Source organism: Lolium rigidum, chromosome 1, assembly GCF_022539505.1.
Source record: "Lolium rigidum isolate FL_2022 chromosome 1, APGP_CSIRO_Lrig_0.1, whole genome shotgun sequence".
Lineage (NCBI taxonomy): Eukaryota > Viridiplantae > Streptophyta > Magnoliopsida > Poales > Poaceae > Lolium > Lolium rigidum.
The window spans coordinates 181,679,981-181,694,796 of record NC_061508.1 but is presented as its reverse complement, the minus strand read 5'-3'; the positions used below and the strand labels follow the sequence as shown (position 1 = coordinate 181,694,796).

Here is a 14,816-nt window from a genome sequence, read left to right as displayed (position 1 = left end):
AAACCGCGCCGGATTGAGCGTTTAGGGGACGTGTTTTGTTCGTGCCGCGTTTGGGGGATGTCGCTCCTCAGCCGCGTCCCCCAAACGCCGCCCCCAAACATTTAAAATAATTTTTTGAACACATAAACCATTTATATCAAATGTAGCATATGAAAAAATGTTTTCGAGGATTGTTTTCAAATTAAATTACAATAAACAATAAAACAAGTAATCAAATATAATAAAAAGGGCTAGATGATACATCAAGGTGCCACGGTATTTCCTTTGATCCTCCACAAATGCTCAACGAGATCAGCTTGAAGTTGCTCATGCACATTGCTGTCACGGATCTCTGCGTGCATGGCGAGAAAATCAGCAAAATCTGCAGGCAACTCATGATCAACCTCTCGCGAGAGGGCCTTGACACTCATAGGGACCAACATGTGACCTAACATGATTCTTGCGGTCATCCTCGATGATCATGTTGTGCATGATCACACAAGCCTGCATCACCTCCCACATTTGGTCGTGAGACCAGCTTAGAGCAGGGTACCGGACAATGGCAAATTGTGCTTGAAGCACACCAAATGCCCGCTCGACATCCTTCCCGCAAGCCTCCTGTCGTGTAGCAAAGTGAGAATTCTTCGGACTCGATGGATTCGAGATTGTTTTGACAAAAGTGGCCCATTTTGGATATATACCATCGGCTAGATAATAGCCTTTGGTATATTGGTGGCCATTGATCTCATAGTTGCATGGTGGAGCATGCCCTTCCACTAGTCCGCCGAACACCGGAGACCGCCGCAACACGTTGATGTCATTGTGTGATCCCGCCATGCCAAAGAAAGAATGCCAAATCCACAGGTCATAATCTGCCACAGCCTTCAAGCACCACACCGCAATATCCATGACGCCCTTTGTATATACCTTGCCAAGCAAACGGGCAGTTCTTCCATGCCCGGTGCATGCAATCGATGCTTCCAAGCATTCCAGGAAATCCTCCGGCAGCATTTTGTGCCATGATCCTTGCGCTCTCTTCCTCAGTTGGCCCTCTCAAGTAGTATTTGCCAAACTTTCCCACCACAGCTCGGCAAAACTTGTACATGCACTCAATGACAGTAGACTCACTCATGCGAAGGTAGTCGTCCTGTGTATCGGCAGGTGCTCCGTATGCAAGCATCCTCATGGCGGCGGTGCACTTCTGAATGGATGAGAACCCGAGAACGCCTACGGCGTCGAGCTTGAGCTTGAAGTAGGGGTCGAACTCTCGAACGCCGTGGAGGATATTCATGAACAGGCCCTTGCTCATCCCGTACCGGCGCCGAAAATTGTCGGCATGTGTTGCCTCGTCGGCGAAGTAGTCGTTGTGCAGCATGGCATGCCCCTCCATCCTCTCGCCGGGGCTTCGACTTCCTTCTTCCCGGCCTTGATCCTCCGCGGCGCGGCCTCTTCCTCTTCTCCGCCTCGGCGTCAAGCATGTCCCGGAGGGACGCGATGATCAGCAAATGCTCCCGCAGGTCGTCGTCGAACGCTTGCTCGTCCTCCGGCAGCAGGGCAACCATCTCATCGTCGCTCGTCCATGGCTAAAGCAAAATCAATGGTTAAAATTGCGCCGAGGCGGACGACGCAACAAACGGCGACCAATCGCGCCTACCCGGCAAGAAGTCGAGCACCTTCCGTGCGCGGAGGTGGGGCGGATTTGACGGCGTGTTCCGGGAGGCACCGGCGACGCGGCGGCGGCGGCACGACCGGCGGGAGCCCCAGCCGCGACAACGGTGCTGACTCGCAGCACAGATCAGACGCCCAAACGGCCGGGAAATCCAGCGGCGGCGGTAGGGTGGGAGGCGCGGGAAGGAAGGAGCGACGAGAAAAGAGGCGCGAACCAACGGTTTATGCAAATAGTCGCCGACATGTGGGAGCCCGCCTCGCTTTTCGTTGTGTCCGGCGTCCCCGGAGCGTCCCCGTGGGACGGGGACGGGCTCGGGGCGCCGGACACCGTATCGGGGCGCGCCGGACAAAAATGGGCTTTGGGGGACGCGGCTGGAACGCTTTTTTTGTCCGGCGCGCCCCAAATCGCTTTGGGGGACGCGACTGGAGATGCTCTAATGATGGTATGGAAGACGCTTTAATCTTCTTCCAAGCACAAACAGTGATAAGCACGCTTTCAGGACGCTGCAAGGATTGCAGCACTCCTGCTGCCATTATGGTAATCATATGATTGAATGCACGAGCAGTTATTTTGACAATTTTGATTTATAACTGTAGGCCATGGAGTCTGTAGATATTTGCTGTCCACTGCCAGTGAGCAAAAATGCCAGGCAAGCAGAGCTGCTAGTATGCTTTGGTCTTTCTCTTGCCAAACAAACAAGCACATTGATGATGTCTCAGAGCTTTGATATGTTATAACTCATGGAGTAGTAACATTGTGGCAAGCTGTATTGCACCATCTTGACATGAAGAACAATCAAAGGAGAGAAACCAAGAGTGAGCTCCGCTAAGGCAAAAGAGCTAGGAGCTCAAGTGCTTACACACCCTATTTCACACACACACACAAAATACTGCTAATAAATCACCTCAGTTCTGCTCTACTACTTTAGGCTCAATGTCCTTCAGCAGGCCAACGATCTGCTGCATGGCTGGCCTCTTGGATGGCAGCTCGGCGGTGCAGAGGTAGGCAATCCTCAGCGCCTCCTCCATCTGCCTCTCCAGCCCCGTGTCACGGATCTTGGCGTCGATGATGCTCGACCCCTGGTTTGCCTTCACCATTGCCCTCGCCCAGTTCACCAGGCTCGCCTCCTTCTGCTCAGGGTACTCATCGCCCAGTGGCTCCTTGCCGGTGATCAGCTCAAACAGCACGACACCGAAGCTGTAAACGTCAGACTTTGCTGTCGCCATGGCGTTCTCTGAGTCTGAGAACTCCGGCGGCGAGTAGCCAGGAGAATGGTGCAAGGGATCCTCTTCGGTGCTAGTCCCAGCGATCATCGATAACCCAAAATCAGACAGCCTAGGCTCCATCACATAGTCGAAGTAGATGCTGCTTGCCTTCACATCCCGGTGGACGATCTGCGGAATGCAACCATGGTGGAGGAATGCCAGTGCCCTTGCAGCGCCTAATGCGATCTTGTGCCGGAACCTCCACGTCGCAGTGCCCTCTGGGGTGATGTTCTCAGTGGCCTCGCCACCACTGTGATTGTCCTCCCAGGTGTCGGTGCTCCAATCTTCAGTGGTCTGAACACCCAGCGGCAAATCATGCAGCAAGTTGTGTAAATTGCCATTCTCCATGTACTCATATATGGCAATTCTTTGGTCTCCTGCCAAGCAGTAACCAGTCAGAGGAACCAGATTAGGATGCTTAATCCGGCCCAGCCGCTCAAGCTCTCTCGCAGCATCTTGGTCTGACATTGCTGAACCATGGACTAACACCTTCACAGCGACCTGGATTCCACCAGGGAGGAATCCTCTATAAACTGGCCCGAATCTCCCTTCTGCCAGCAGAGTTCCCCTGTCAAAGTTTGATGTCGCTGCCAAGAGGTCGGCGAATGTGAAGCTCAGCAGTGGCTTCTCAAATATGACAACTGGAACTGATGTGGCGACCTTCACATCGGCAACCCAAGTTGTTGAATCGGTCTGGAACGCGAATGGCCCGGATATCCCTGGCTCCTCTTTGAATGACACTTGCTTATCGGCAGGAAATGCGGCGCTCCTCTTCCTCCGCCTCCGGCATACAAGTGCCAAGCAAAGCAGCCCAAGAAGTGAGAAGAAGAGCGAGAGCACAATGGCCAATGCCAACTTCATCCCCTTGCGGCGTGCCCCTTTTTTCTTGATAACGTCTGGGTTCACAGCAATGGGGCAGTCATTCCTGGACCTAGCAAAGGCAGCTGCAAATGCTTGAGGGGAGAGGTCAGAGGCGCAGACAGTGAGATTGTTGTATGAGAAGTTGAACCGCTCCATGGACGCCAATTTCTTAACCAGTGACACAGGGATCTCCCCGGTAAGGTTGTTGACTGACAGGTCCAGCACCCGGAGCTGCAAATTGCTCATGTCCGGCACTAGGCCGGTGATATTGTTCCGTGACAAATCCAGCACCTTCAAGCCAGCCAACTGGGAAGACAGCAGTCGAGGGATTTGGTCGTGCAGCCCAGTGCTTGACAAATTGACATACTCCAAGGATGCAGAGATCTCAGCCATGGACGCGAGCAGATTGTTGGTGGACAAGCGGTTGAATGCGAGATTCATGTGCCTGAGGTTCCGGAAGCGGCCAGCTAGATGAATTTCACCAATAAGCTCGTTGCTTGACAGGTCCATGTAGATCAAGGAGGAACCAGCATAGCCAGTGCTAAAATTTAAGCGCGAGAAGCGGTTGCTGCTAAGGTCTATGACCCTGAGCTGCTCCTGGAACGCGCCGATGAGGGAGCCGCGGAAGTTGTTGCCGGACAGGTTGAGATAGGCCAGCGACCGGAGCGGCGACAAGTCGGGCAAGTCGCCATCGAGCGCATTGGCGGAGAGATCCATGGCGACGAGGCTCCCGTAGCCAAGAAGGAGGGCAGCCGGGAGCTGGCCCTGGAACTGGTTGTGGCTGACATCGAGGACCTGCAGGCCGACGATGGAGCCGAGCGCCGACGGCAGCGGGCCGGAGAAAGCGTTGCGGGAGACGTCGAGCAGCAGGAGGCGCGCGAAGTTGCCGACGTTGTTGGGGAGCGCGCCGCCGATGGCGTTGCGGGAGAGGTTGAGCCCCCGCAGCGAGGCGCCCAGCTCCCAGAAGTCGTTGGAGAGGGCGGTGAGGCGGTTGCCGCTGAGGTCGAGCGACTGCAGCCTGGAGAGCTTCCCCACCGTGTCGTCCGGGATGGGGCCCGACATCCCCATCCCGGCGGCGGCGAACGCCACGACCCGGCCCTCGGCGTCGCAGGACACCCCTGGCCAAGAACACACCGCGCCGCCGCCGGACGAGGGCCTGGCGAGGCCCATCCTGTCGAAGAAGCGCGAGACGAAGGAGGCGTCCGTGTTGGGGTCCTGCGCCGCCGCCACGGCCACGACGACGGCCAAGAAGAGGAAGACGACGCCGCGAGCACCGGCAGGGCCCATGGCGACGGAGATAGATCTTTGCGCTAGTGCGAGGCTTTGTGCGGCGGCGGCGGCGGTGGTGGAGGTGGTGTCATGGGGGGACAGCTGGGAGTGCGGCAAGTGGGTGTGCTCCTCCCCGGCCTGGGCCTGGTGGTGGAGGTTTTGGCTTTCCTCTTGGCTCGTGGCTGACGCGGTTTGTGTTTGGCAGGTTCGGGCGGGCGGGCGGCCCTGCCGTGTGTGCGTGTGAAAGAGGGGAAGAGAAAGCAAGGAGCTTGGGGAGGGAGAGGAGGAGGAGGAGGAAGGCGGCCATAAATGGTGGGGGAGGTGAAGGGAGTAAATAGGAGAGTAAATTGTGGGAGTGGATTGAGCTGACCCTCCTGCGCTGCACATACGCGGAGAGACGGACAGATATTCAGATGCAGGAGTTGATCGTGGATCTGTTTCATGATCATGGTAAGGGCTATCTCCAATGCCGTGACCTAAAACGGACACCAAAATCGACCCGCTGCGTTTGTTTGCGTCGCTCCGTGGACACCGAAATAGTCGTTAGGCTAAGTATCTGTTTGCGTCGGGAGCAGCCCAGCGGGCCAACGCATTTCGCCAGGCGAGGCCGGCATGTAACTAGAGGGAAAAAAAGTTCTCTATGGTAGACATGATTGAGATATTCACATTTCTAGGTAGAATCGAGGTTTTAAAATTAGTGCAACATAATGAAACAAATTAAATATAGAAACTGCGAAAAAATATGTCCAAACTAACTTTTAAACTAGCTACTTCTTCATGGAGGCGCTTCCTGCTGGTCACCTCTTCGGAAGAGCTAATGTTGGTCGACGCGTCCGACGAGTAGTCATTGTTGTCTACGTCGTCGTCGGTGCACGCATGTTGCACCTTCGCCTGGGCCCTTGCCTCCTTTGCCGCCGCCGCCTCCTCGGCCGCCTAGCTCCTCCGCCTCCAGCTGTCTTCACTTTGCATCTTCATCCTCGTCCTTTTCCTCCTCCTCGTCCTGGCCGTCGTCGGCAATGGCGTCCACCTCCTCATCCTGGTCGTCGTCAGCGACGGCCTCCCCCCTCCTCCTCCTGGTCATCCGTGTGTGTGTGTGTGTGGGGGGGGAGCTAGAGCTGCTCGGCGTGGCAGTTCTGTCCCACCAATGGCGTCATCCCAGCGGCTTCCCCTTGCTATCGGTGTCCGATGACAAAGATAGGTTGCTCATGGCTCAGTCGTAGAGATGAATGACGCAGGGCGATTGGAGATCCTTAGCGCAGACGCAGGTGTCTTATTGAGCGGGGATTAATGGCGGCGCAGATACCTAAGAGGACTGCGATTGCTCTTCCGCGGCGGTTCGCGCTCCATTCCGGGGGTTCGCGCGTCGATCAACGCGGTTGCCACTCCGGCGGTTACCGTTCCCGGCAGTTGTTGTGTTTACATTCGCGTCGGCTCGATCCAGGGTCGGTGCCAGGCAGGCCCGTGGGAGAAGCGAGCAGACACTCGACCGACCGTGCAGCATCCACGAAGACGCAAACGTGCCGCATATTTACGCCGTGTTTTCTTCTCCGCGGACTGCCCAGCCACTATGCGTCGTCCCACTCAAACAGAATGGAAGCTCATTTTTTGACCACATGAACACAAACAATCACTCACCACTCACCAGCGTCCAGTCACTCCGTTGAAGATGCCTAGGCTCCTTGAAGGCTTGCAGTGGCACATGGCAGCGAGAGAAATACCCGAGCGATCGGGTAGGAAAAACCCCACGCTCACTTCACAAGGATAACGAAATGGTGTACCACTGGCGAATAATGTACGCATGTAATTTTGGTTTCTTTTTTGCTACTCCTAGGTTTGTTTTTAGTTTTTTTTTTTTTTGCTACTCCTAGGTTTGTTTTAGTTTCTTTTTAGCTGCTAGGTTTTATTCTATTTTATTATTACTACATGGGTGCATTTGAGAGTATTTTGGATCGTCATCATTATCGAATTTGTTTTGTTTTGTTTTGCAAATCCTTTTTCTTCTTGGGGAGTTCCACAAGATTTTTTCCCAATACACAAAGGGCATATGCGATTCATGTCTATTAAAATCTACCACGATTTTGGTGTCTTTTCGTGGCCGCACTGGAAAATCAAATGGTTCTTTCAAGTAGGTTTGAGTTGAATTCTCTATGAACTATAGTGCGAGGTATTCGTTAGGAAAAGTTCATATACACTTCCAAAGGAAAAAAAATGATGTACACTGAGGGCGCGTTTGGTAGCCTGGGCGTCCCTTGGCTCGCATCGGCCCAGCATTTTTCTGGCCGTTTGGTTCCATGGGCGCCAATCGCGTTCTTGCATAGCACGAGTTTTAAAGAACCCCCGGGACAGGCCCCGGAGGAACGTCCGGTTTGACAGTTTCTCCAGGGCCAGGCCCTGGCGAGACGAAAATCGACAACGCCGTTCGCGCGGGAGCTCCGCCTCGGCATGGCGGGAGAAGCGGAAATCCCAGCGGCGTTGCGTGACAAATGTAGGGATAACCTCCCTCTTCGGTTACCCTTTTCATTAGCCCCCTCCCAAAATTTCCCTTCCCCCCAATTTCGCACCGACGGCGGCGGCCACCCAAATCTGGCAGCGCGCATCTCCCTTCGGTCTCCGGCGTCGGACAAGGATCCTCTTCTCCAGCCGCGGCGGAGCCTGCGCACATCTGCGGCGGCTTTCGGCCCTGTCCTTCGTCCACCATGTCGGAGGTAAGTGAAAACTCCTCTGCTCTACTGTATTGTTAGATTCATGTTGGTAGAAATAGTTGGGTTCGATAAGATCGTTCGTAATGCATAGATCTTGTTTGCGTAGACCGACCAGCTTCAGCTTGTGCATCACGCCGCAGCACTCATAATTTGCGTACAATCCTGGATCCTGATGGTGCACAAGAGAGCAGTTAGGCATGCTGCTTTTCCTCGTTTGACTTACGGACCTATGATACAACGAGATCAAGAGAGGATTGCCAACCTAAACAACATCTACAACTGCAACAACGTAGAGGCCATCCAGATGCTACGGATGAGAAGAGCCCCTTTCTATGCACTTGTGAAAACGTTCAGGCAAAGATGACTGCTGACTGATAGCATCCACACCTCTATCAAAGAACAAGTCGCAATGTTTCTTCTTGTCGTCGGTCATAACCAGAGGTTCAGAGTCATCCATAACACATTCAGACGATCCACAGAGACTATCTCTAGGTACTTCCAACAGGTGTTGTTCGCAATTGGGGAGCTCAGAGGTGAAATGATCAAGCCAGCATCAATGAACACACCAACCAAGATCAAGAACAGCTACAGGTGGTTCCCCTATTTCAGGGTGAGTACAAAATCATGTTCCTTCTACCTATCTGATGTGTACTACTGTGAGAAAACATGATTGTGTTCTACTGTGAGAAACCAGATTGTGTTCTACTATGAGAAACCTGATTGTGTGCTAATCTTTTTACAGGATTGCATTGGGGCTATTGATGGTACTCATGTCACTGCAAAGGTATCGAGATCAATGTCTGCAGCATTCCGCGGGAGGAAGCACTACACCAGCCAGAACGTTCTTGCAGCTGTGGATTTCGGTATGAGGTTCACCTACGTGCTTGCTGGGTGGGAGGGTTCAGCTCATGATGCCAGCATCCTGGCCGATAGCCTGTCAAGGCCCGATGGGTTGCAAATCTCTGACGGTAAGTTCTAGCTTGGAGATGCTGGATATGCATGCCGATCTGGAATTCTACCTCCCTTCAGGAAAACAAGGTACCACATCAACGAGTTCTCTGCCAAGTACCGACCTCTGAATGCGAGAGAGTTGTTCAATCTCAGACACTCAAGCCTTAGAGTCACCATTGAGAGGGCCTTTTCTGCACTGAAGAACAGGTTTAAGATCCTTGACCAGAAACCGTTCCACACGTTTGACACTCAGGTAAAGCTGATCCTTGCTTGCTGCATTCTTCACAACTGGATCCTAGGTTGGGGCGAGGATGAGTTCTTCGAAGAGGTTGTCAGTTTTGATGAAGTGGAGACCGGCCATGGCGTGGAAGCAGGCGACGATGATGCTTGGAAGGTGAAGAGGCAAGAGTGGGCAGACGCAATGTGGGAAGCCAGAGGCAACACCACCATCTGAGAAGAAGTGAAGAAGTGAAGAAGAAGTGAAGAAGAAGAAGAAGAACCCCTATGATCCCCTGTTTCTTGAACCCTTTTCGATCCCCGTATGTTGAACGACCCCGTTATGATAAACTGCAATTCGTAGTAGCTAGGGAGCATCGTGTTATGAACTACCATTCGCAGTAGCTATGGATGATTTTGTGAACTGATTGCAACTATCATGAACTGTGATTTCTGTGTGATGGGAGGTGAGAGCATGGTAAGGCTACCCGTCGTAGAGAAGAGGTAACCGTAGACATGCCTGGATGGTACCAAACAGGCCTAATATCATCTCCATTGAGTTTTAGGCTTGCCTGGAGGCAAACAAACAGAAAGTCCTTTTTTGCCCAGCCGATACAGCCCAACCTACCAAACAACAGGCCAATTTCGGCCTGTGGCTCGTTCTGGACGCGCAAGTGTGCTTGCACCACTGCGCCAGTGAGCCACGAATCAGGCCCATGCTACCAAACGCGCCATGAACAACTTGCGTCTGTGGAGTAGTAGTTGCTACTTGCTATGAGCCTAGGCCACCAAGTTTTGGGTTTCTTTTCTAGTACTAGTTCTATTTTGCGTGCGAGAGCACCATATTGATTTTAGTGCTTCTAATTAATTCTGTTTTATTAGTTACATTTGCCATCATTTGAGGGTATTATAGATGATCATCGTTCTCTAATTTTTTTATTTTCCTAATCTTTTTTTTATGTTGACAAACTCCTCTGGATTTTTGCTAAATACACAAAGGATATTTTTGATCTATAGGATGCTAAAACACATAAATAGCCAAAAGAAAGTAGGGTCGGATTACAATGTCATGTCCATTTAAATCTCAATTTTTATATTTTTTATTGCGTCACAGTAGAAGATGGCGATTCTTTGCAGTAGTTTTGAGGGCATCCAAATTTTCCCATCAAACATTATGGAAATTAAACATTATGATAAAATCCTATAGAATTCAGCTATACAAATCAAAAACCAACATATGAAATTTTTCTAAGGATTCCAATCTTCTAAATCCTATAAAAAATACTAAACCTTATACATTAATTATGTTCCAACTTATGATTACATGGTTTCACTTATAGTTAGTCCCACTATGTCCGTTTTGTTCCCCACACAAAACATATGCCTACCATTCTGTACATATTCATACCTAAAAGATTGGATGAGAAACCTACGTTCATAATTCAAATTTGGACAGTACTAATAGATCTTATATTTTCAAACATATGCCAGTTAATGGCTTGTACATGCTTTGCTATCGTTAATGCAAAAAATGCAGGTAATAGCATAACAATTTAGAAACTGCTTAGAAAATATTTGAGAGTTTTTATAGCTGATAAAGAGGTGTATTGTAATTTAGTTTTAAAATAAATTTTCATATCTAAATGCATTTTTGATTTTTCCCATATTTTTTTTTACTTATGTTATGCTTAGCCAAGGCTGCTAAGCCTAAGGACACGCTAACATAAATATAAAAAATGATGCATCAATGTCATGTAAATAAAGGGCCAATACTTCTCTTTTCAATGTCAAACTTGTAATGGACGCCGCTATGTCGTAAGCATCTCTCGTGTGGAAATGTGGTCTTTGTGTGATCCTTAACTAGAAAAAATTGAAAGGCATGGAACATAAGTTTCGAGAAAGGACCCCCCATGTTGTGAGTAGATGGGAAATCGGAAGGTGATTGCACATAACTAGCCTTAGTATGCATACAAATTGGTGGCCTTTTATTAGCTTATTATTTTATCATTCGTTAATTTCTTCAAAAAAAAATCGTCCGCAATGAATTTATAGTTTTCATATTTTGCATGGGTTGTAGCAAGTCGGCGACTTACTCTTTTCTACTATACTGATCAACAATCACGAAGGTGTGGGTTGAATTTAAACATAACTATTATTCACACTTTGAATGAATAAAAACGAAATAAAAATGGTTTAGTTGGTATATAGGAATTTTCTTAGTATAGCCAAGTGAGATGATTGCAGATTTTGCAGAAAGTGAAAAAAAATCTTATCTAAGAGATGATATCTTCATATGAAAGATGAGACAATTTGCTCCATAATATTTTGTATCTTACCTTCACCACACTCTTTCCTAGTTAAGTTTAATCATAACGTAATTTAATAAACATGCAAAGTCAATTGCAACAGATTGCGATAATACCCATGGAATACAATGTTCTGGAAAGGCCTCCCCAAAATAAGAGCATCTCCAGCTGTTGGGGCTCCCCGGGCGGAAATCCGGCGCTATTTAGCGCCGGATTGGACGAAACTTTGGCCCGAGGAGCGTTCCAGCCGTCTCCCCGGTAGACACCTGGGGGTTCGGCGTCTTTTAGAGGAAAACGTCCCTGGATGCCAAATTTCATGCATAATTCGACGAATTTGACCAGTTTTGCTAACATTTGGCTTATTTTTACAAATAAACGTTACAGTTCAATAAAATAAGACAAGTTTTCAAACAAATCAAATGAAAACTAGTTGGTGTTGCCTCGAAGCGTCCATATGTGCTCCACCAGATCATCCTGCAGCTGTTGATGCAATGTGGGGTCTCAAATCTCCTTACGCATAGCGATGAACGCACCCCACGATGCCGGCACCTGGTGGTTAGGCTGTGCAAGAGGACCCTCTCTGTCATATGGTGCATCTTGTTCGCTCAGAGGGACCGGATGCTTCCGCTCATCCTCGATAATCATGTTGTGTAAGCACATACAACAGTTCATCACCTCCCACATCCGATCTTTGGACCAAGTGAAAGCGGGGAACCGGACTACAGCAAATCTCTGCTGGAGGACACCAAATGCACGCTCGACGTCCTTTCGGCAAGCTTCTTGTTCCTTGGCAAACTGCTGCTCCTTCGGGAGGGCGGGGCTTGAGATAGTCTTCACAAATGTTGCCCACTTTGGATAGATACCGTCTGCAAGATAGTATCCCTTGTTGTACTGCCGGCAATTGATCACAAAGTTAACCGGGGGAGCATGACCCTCAACAAGCTTGGAGAAGACCGGCTAGCACTGCAAGACGTTGATGTCGTTGTTGGATCCCGGCATACCAAAGAAGGAGTGCCAAATCCAGAGATCATGGGTAGCCACTGCCTCAAGTATCACAGTGCCGCCTTTTTTGTGACCCTTGTACATTCCCTGCCAGGCAAATGGACAGTTCTTCCATTTCCAATGCATGCAGTCAATGCTTCCAAGCATCCCTGAAAATCCTCGAGGTTCATTGAAAGCGAGGATCTTAGCAGTGTCTTCGATAGTCGGTGATCTCAAGTAGAAGTCCCCGAACACTGCTATCACCGCTCTGCAGAACCGGTAGAAACAATCAAGGGCGGTGGACTCCGCCATCCGAAGATAGTCATCTGTAGAATCTCCAGGAGATCCATATGCCAGCATCCGCATAGCCACCGTGCACTTTTGGAGGGCGGAAAACCCTGCCATGCCGGTGCAATCCAACTTGCATCTGAAAAATAGGAGTCGTAGTCTCGAAGGGCATACAGAATTTTCAGGAAGAGCTTCCGCCTCATCCTGAAACGACGCCTGAAAACAGCCTCACCGTGCAATGGATCGTCGGCGAAGTAGTCGGCGTAGAGCATGCAGTAGCCCTCCATTCGTTGTCTCGGCTTGCACTTCCGGCGACCTGGTGCCGACCCACCACAGCGGCCAATGAAAGACTCGGCGTACAAGCCGGACAGGCAAGCGAGGATCATCAGGTGCTCCTCGTCTTGGGCGGCGGCTGCCGTTTCTTCTTCAAGAAGCTCGGCGAACATCTGCTCCTCCTCCTTGTCGGAGTCCATGTCCGGCCAAGCAGTTGGACGAACACCTGCCGGGCGTGTCGACAAGGAGCGACCAGAGGGACCTGCCCGGCGGCGGAAAATAGGCAGAGGGCACGATGGGCGGCGGAATATAGGCTGCTGGGTGGAGGAACGGCGGAGTTGAGGCAACCCGCCGGTGGATTGGCGAGGGGTGGCGCCGGCGGCGAGAGAGCAACGGTAGGGGAGGAGGGATTTGCGTCGACAAAGTGGTGCGATTCGTGTGTTCTCTCGCCGACAGAGCGGGCCCGTCCCTGCTTTTCTCTCGTCCGGAGTTCCCGAGCGCTCCCCGGGGGGGCGGGGATGGACTGGGCTCTCCGGACGGATGAAAGGCCTAATCCGGACGAAATCGAGGAACCGGGGACGCGACTGGGCCGTTTTCGTCCATCCGGATGAAAAAAAAAACGTCCTGGAGGCCTCCTCGGAGACGGCTGGGATGCTCTAATAGCCATGGAATACAATGTTCCTCATTTTTATCTTGAGATTATTAGATTAGAGTAAAAAATATTATTGCTCCGTAACAGTGCATTAGGGATTACCCCAAAGTGTCAACGCAAAACTTTTAAAGGCACACGGTACATTTGGTACTGTCGCCATAATAATTACGTAAAAGATGATGATGTCAATTGAGAATAAGTCTCACAGGTTTCATCGATGATACGACACCAATTTGATCAAGAAGTACTCTACCAGAAATAATTAAGTCATACGCGCGCTTTTACACGCCGTGATTTTTCTTTGTTTGCCCTGCAACGGAGTAGTTGGATACGTCATGCCTCTGCAAGTAGAAGCATAGTATATACGAGCAAGCTATCGATTCATGAAGAAGTTGTCCTCGACGAGCGAGGTCGCATACACCTAACGGATTACCAACTTCCTTCACATGGTTTACAATTAATCGACGGAACCTCGTCAACCAGTACGTACGTACGAGAGGACGCAACACGAAATCAGATTCTGGGGAAATCGCCAACACATGGCCAGGACGGCAGGACCTGTTCAGGCTGAGGATTCGAATTTAAAATTTGAAGCTGGCCATAGTCCGCTATGACGCATATTGGTTCATTCATTGCTCCCGGACGTGCTCTAGGATACAGCTGGGGACGGCCCGATCCAGGCCTGCTTGAAAATTCCGGGCCGGCCCGAACTGGGATTGCATGTCAGGTCGGGTTTGAACCTGATATTGGAGCCCAAAGGCTTGCAAAAAACAAAGATTTAGGCTTAGTTAGGGATGGGTCGGGCTTTCGTCCGTTCGGGCTGGGTTTGGGCCTGGTTTATAAGCCTGAAGGTCGGGCTGGAAATGGCTCGGGCCTGAGAATTTAGGTTTGGGTTTTTTTGGGCCGGGCCCGAAACTCGGCTTGGTCCGATAAATGCCCAGGTGTACTCTAGGATCACACATAATTTTTAGATGTTAAGAGCATCTCCACTGGCAGCCTCTAAATAGGCGCCGACACAAATGTATGAGGGATGCCGGCATGTCCTCCCGAACTATAGGGACCGTCGTTCCACACCGAGGTCCCCCATACCAACGTCCTCCAATTTTTTTCCTATTTACACCATCTATACGATATTTTTAAACAATAGTTCAAATAGTTTTCAAACACAAAAATTTATTGATGTAATAATTTAACATAGTTTAACGTAAATACAAATGGAATTGTTCATATAATGATTTAAATTTTAAATCATGCGTTGGCGGCCCTCTCATCGTCCATAAATGCACAGCCAGATCCGCCTGAGGTTGAGCATGAACATCTACATCTTGGATTTCTTCATGCATGTGAAGGAAAGCCGCGAACTTTTGGGGTACATGCTCAGCAAAACGCCCTTGATAATCAAAT

The 14,816-nt window shown here is 50.2% G+C and overlaps 1 protein-coding gene across 1 annotated transcript; it reads right to left on the bottom strand.

Annotated features, from left to right (window-relative positions):
* Positions 1 to 2,377: 2,377 nt before the first annotated feature.
* On the bottom strand, positions 2,378 to 5,330 carry LOC124685732 (probable LRR receptor-like serine/threonine-protein kinase At2g24230). The gene has a single exon (XM_047219827.1). It carries the CDS (start codon positions 5,059 to 5,061, stop codon positions 2,554 to 2,556), a length of 2,508 nt encoding a protein of 835 aa, XP_047075783.1. The 5' UTR covers positions 5,062 to 5,330; the 3' UTR covers positions 2,378 to 2,553.
* Between the last annotated feature and the right edge of the window lie 9,486 nt (positions 5,331 to 14,816).

Excerpts from the sequence above, each read along its gene's own strand:
- LOC124685732 (XM_047219827.1), bottom strand. The coding sequence starts at position 5,061 with ATGGGCCCTGCCGGTGCTCGCGGCGTCGTCTTCCTCTTCTTGGCCGTC.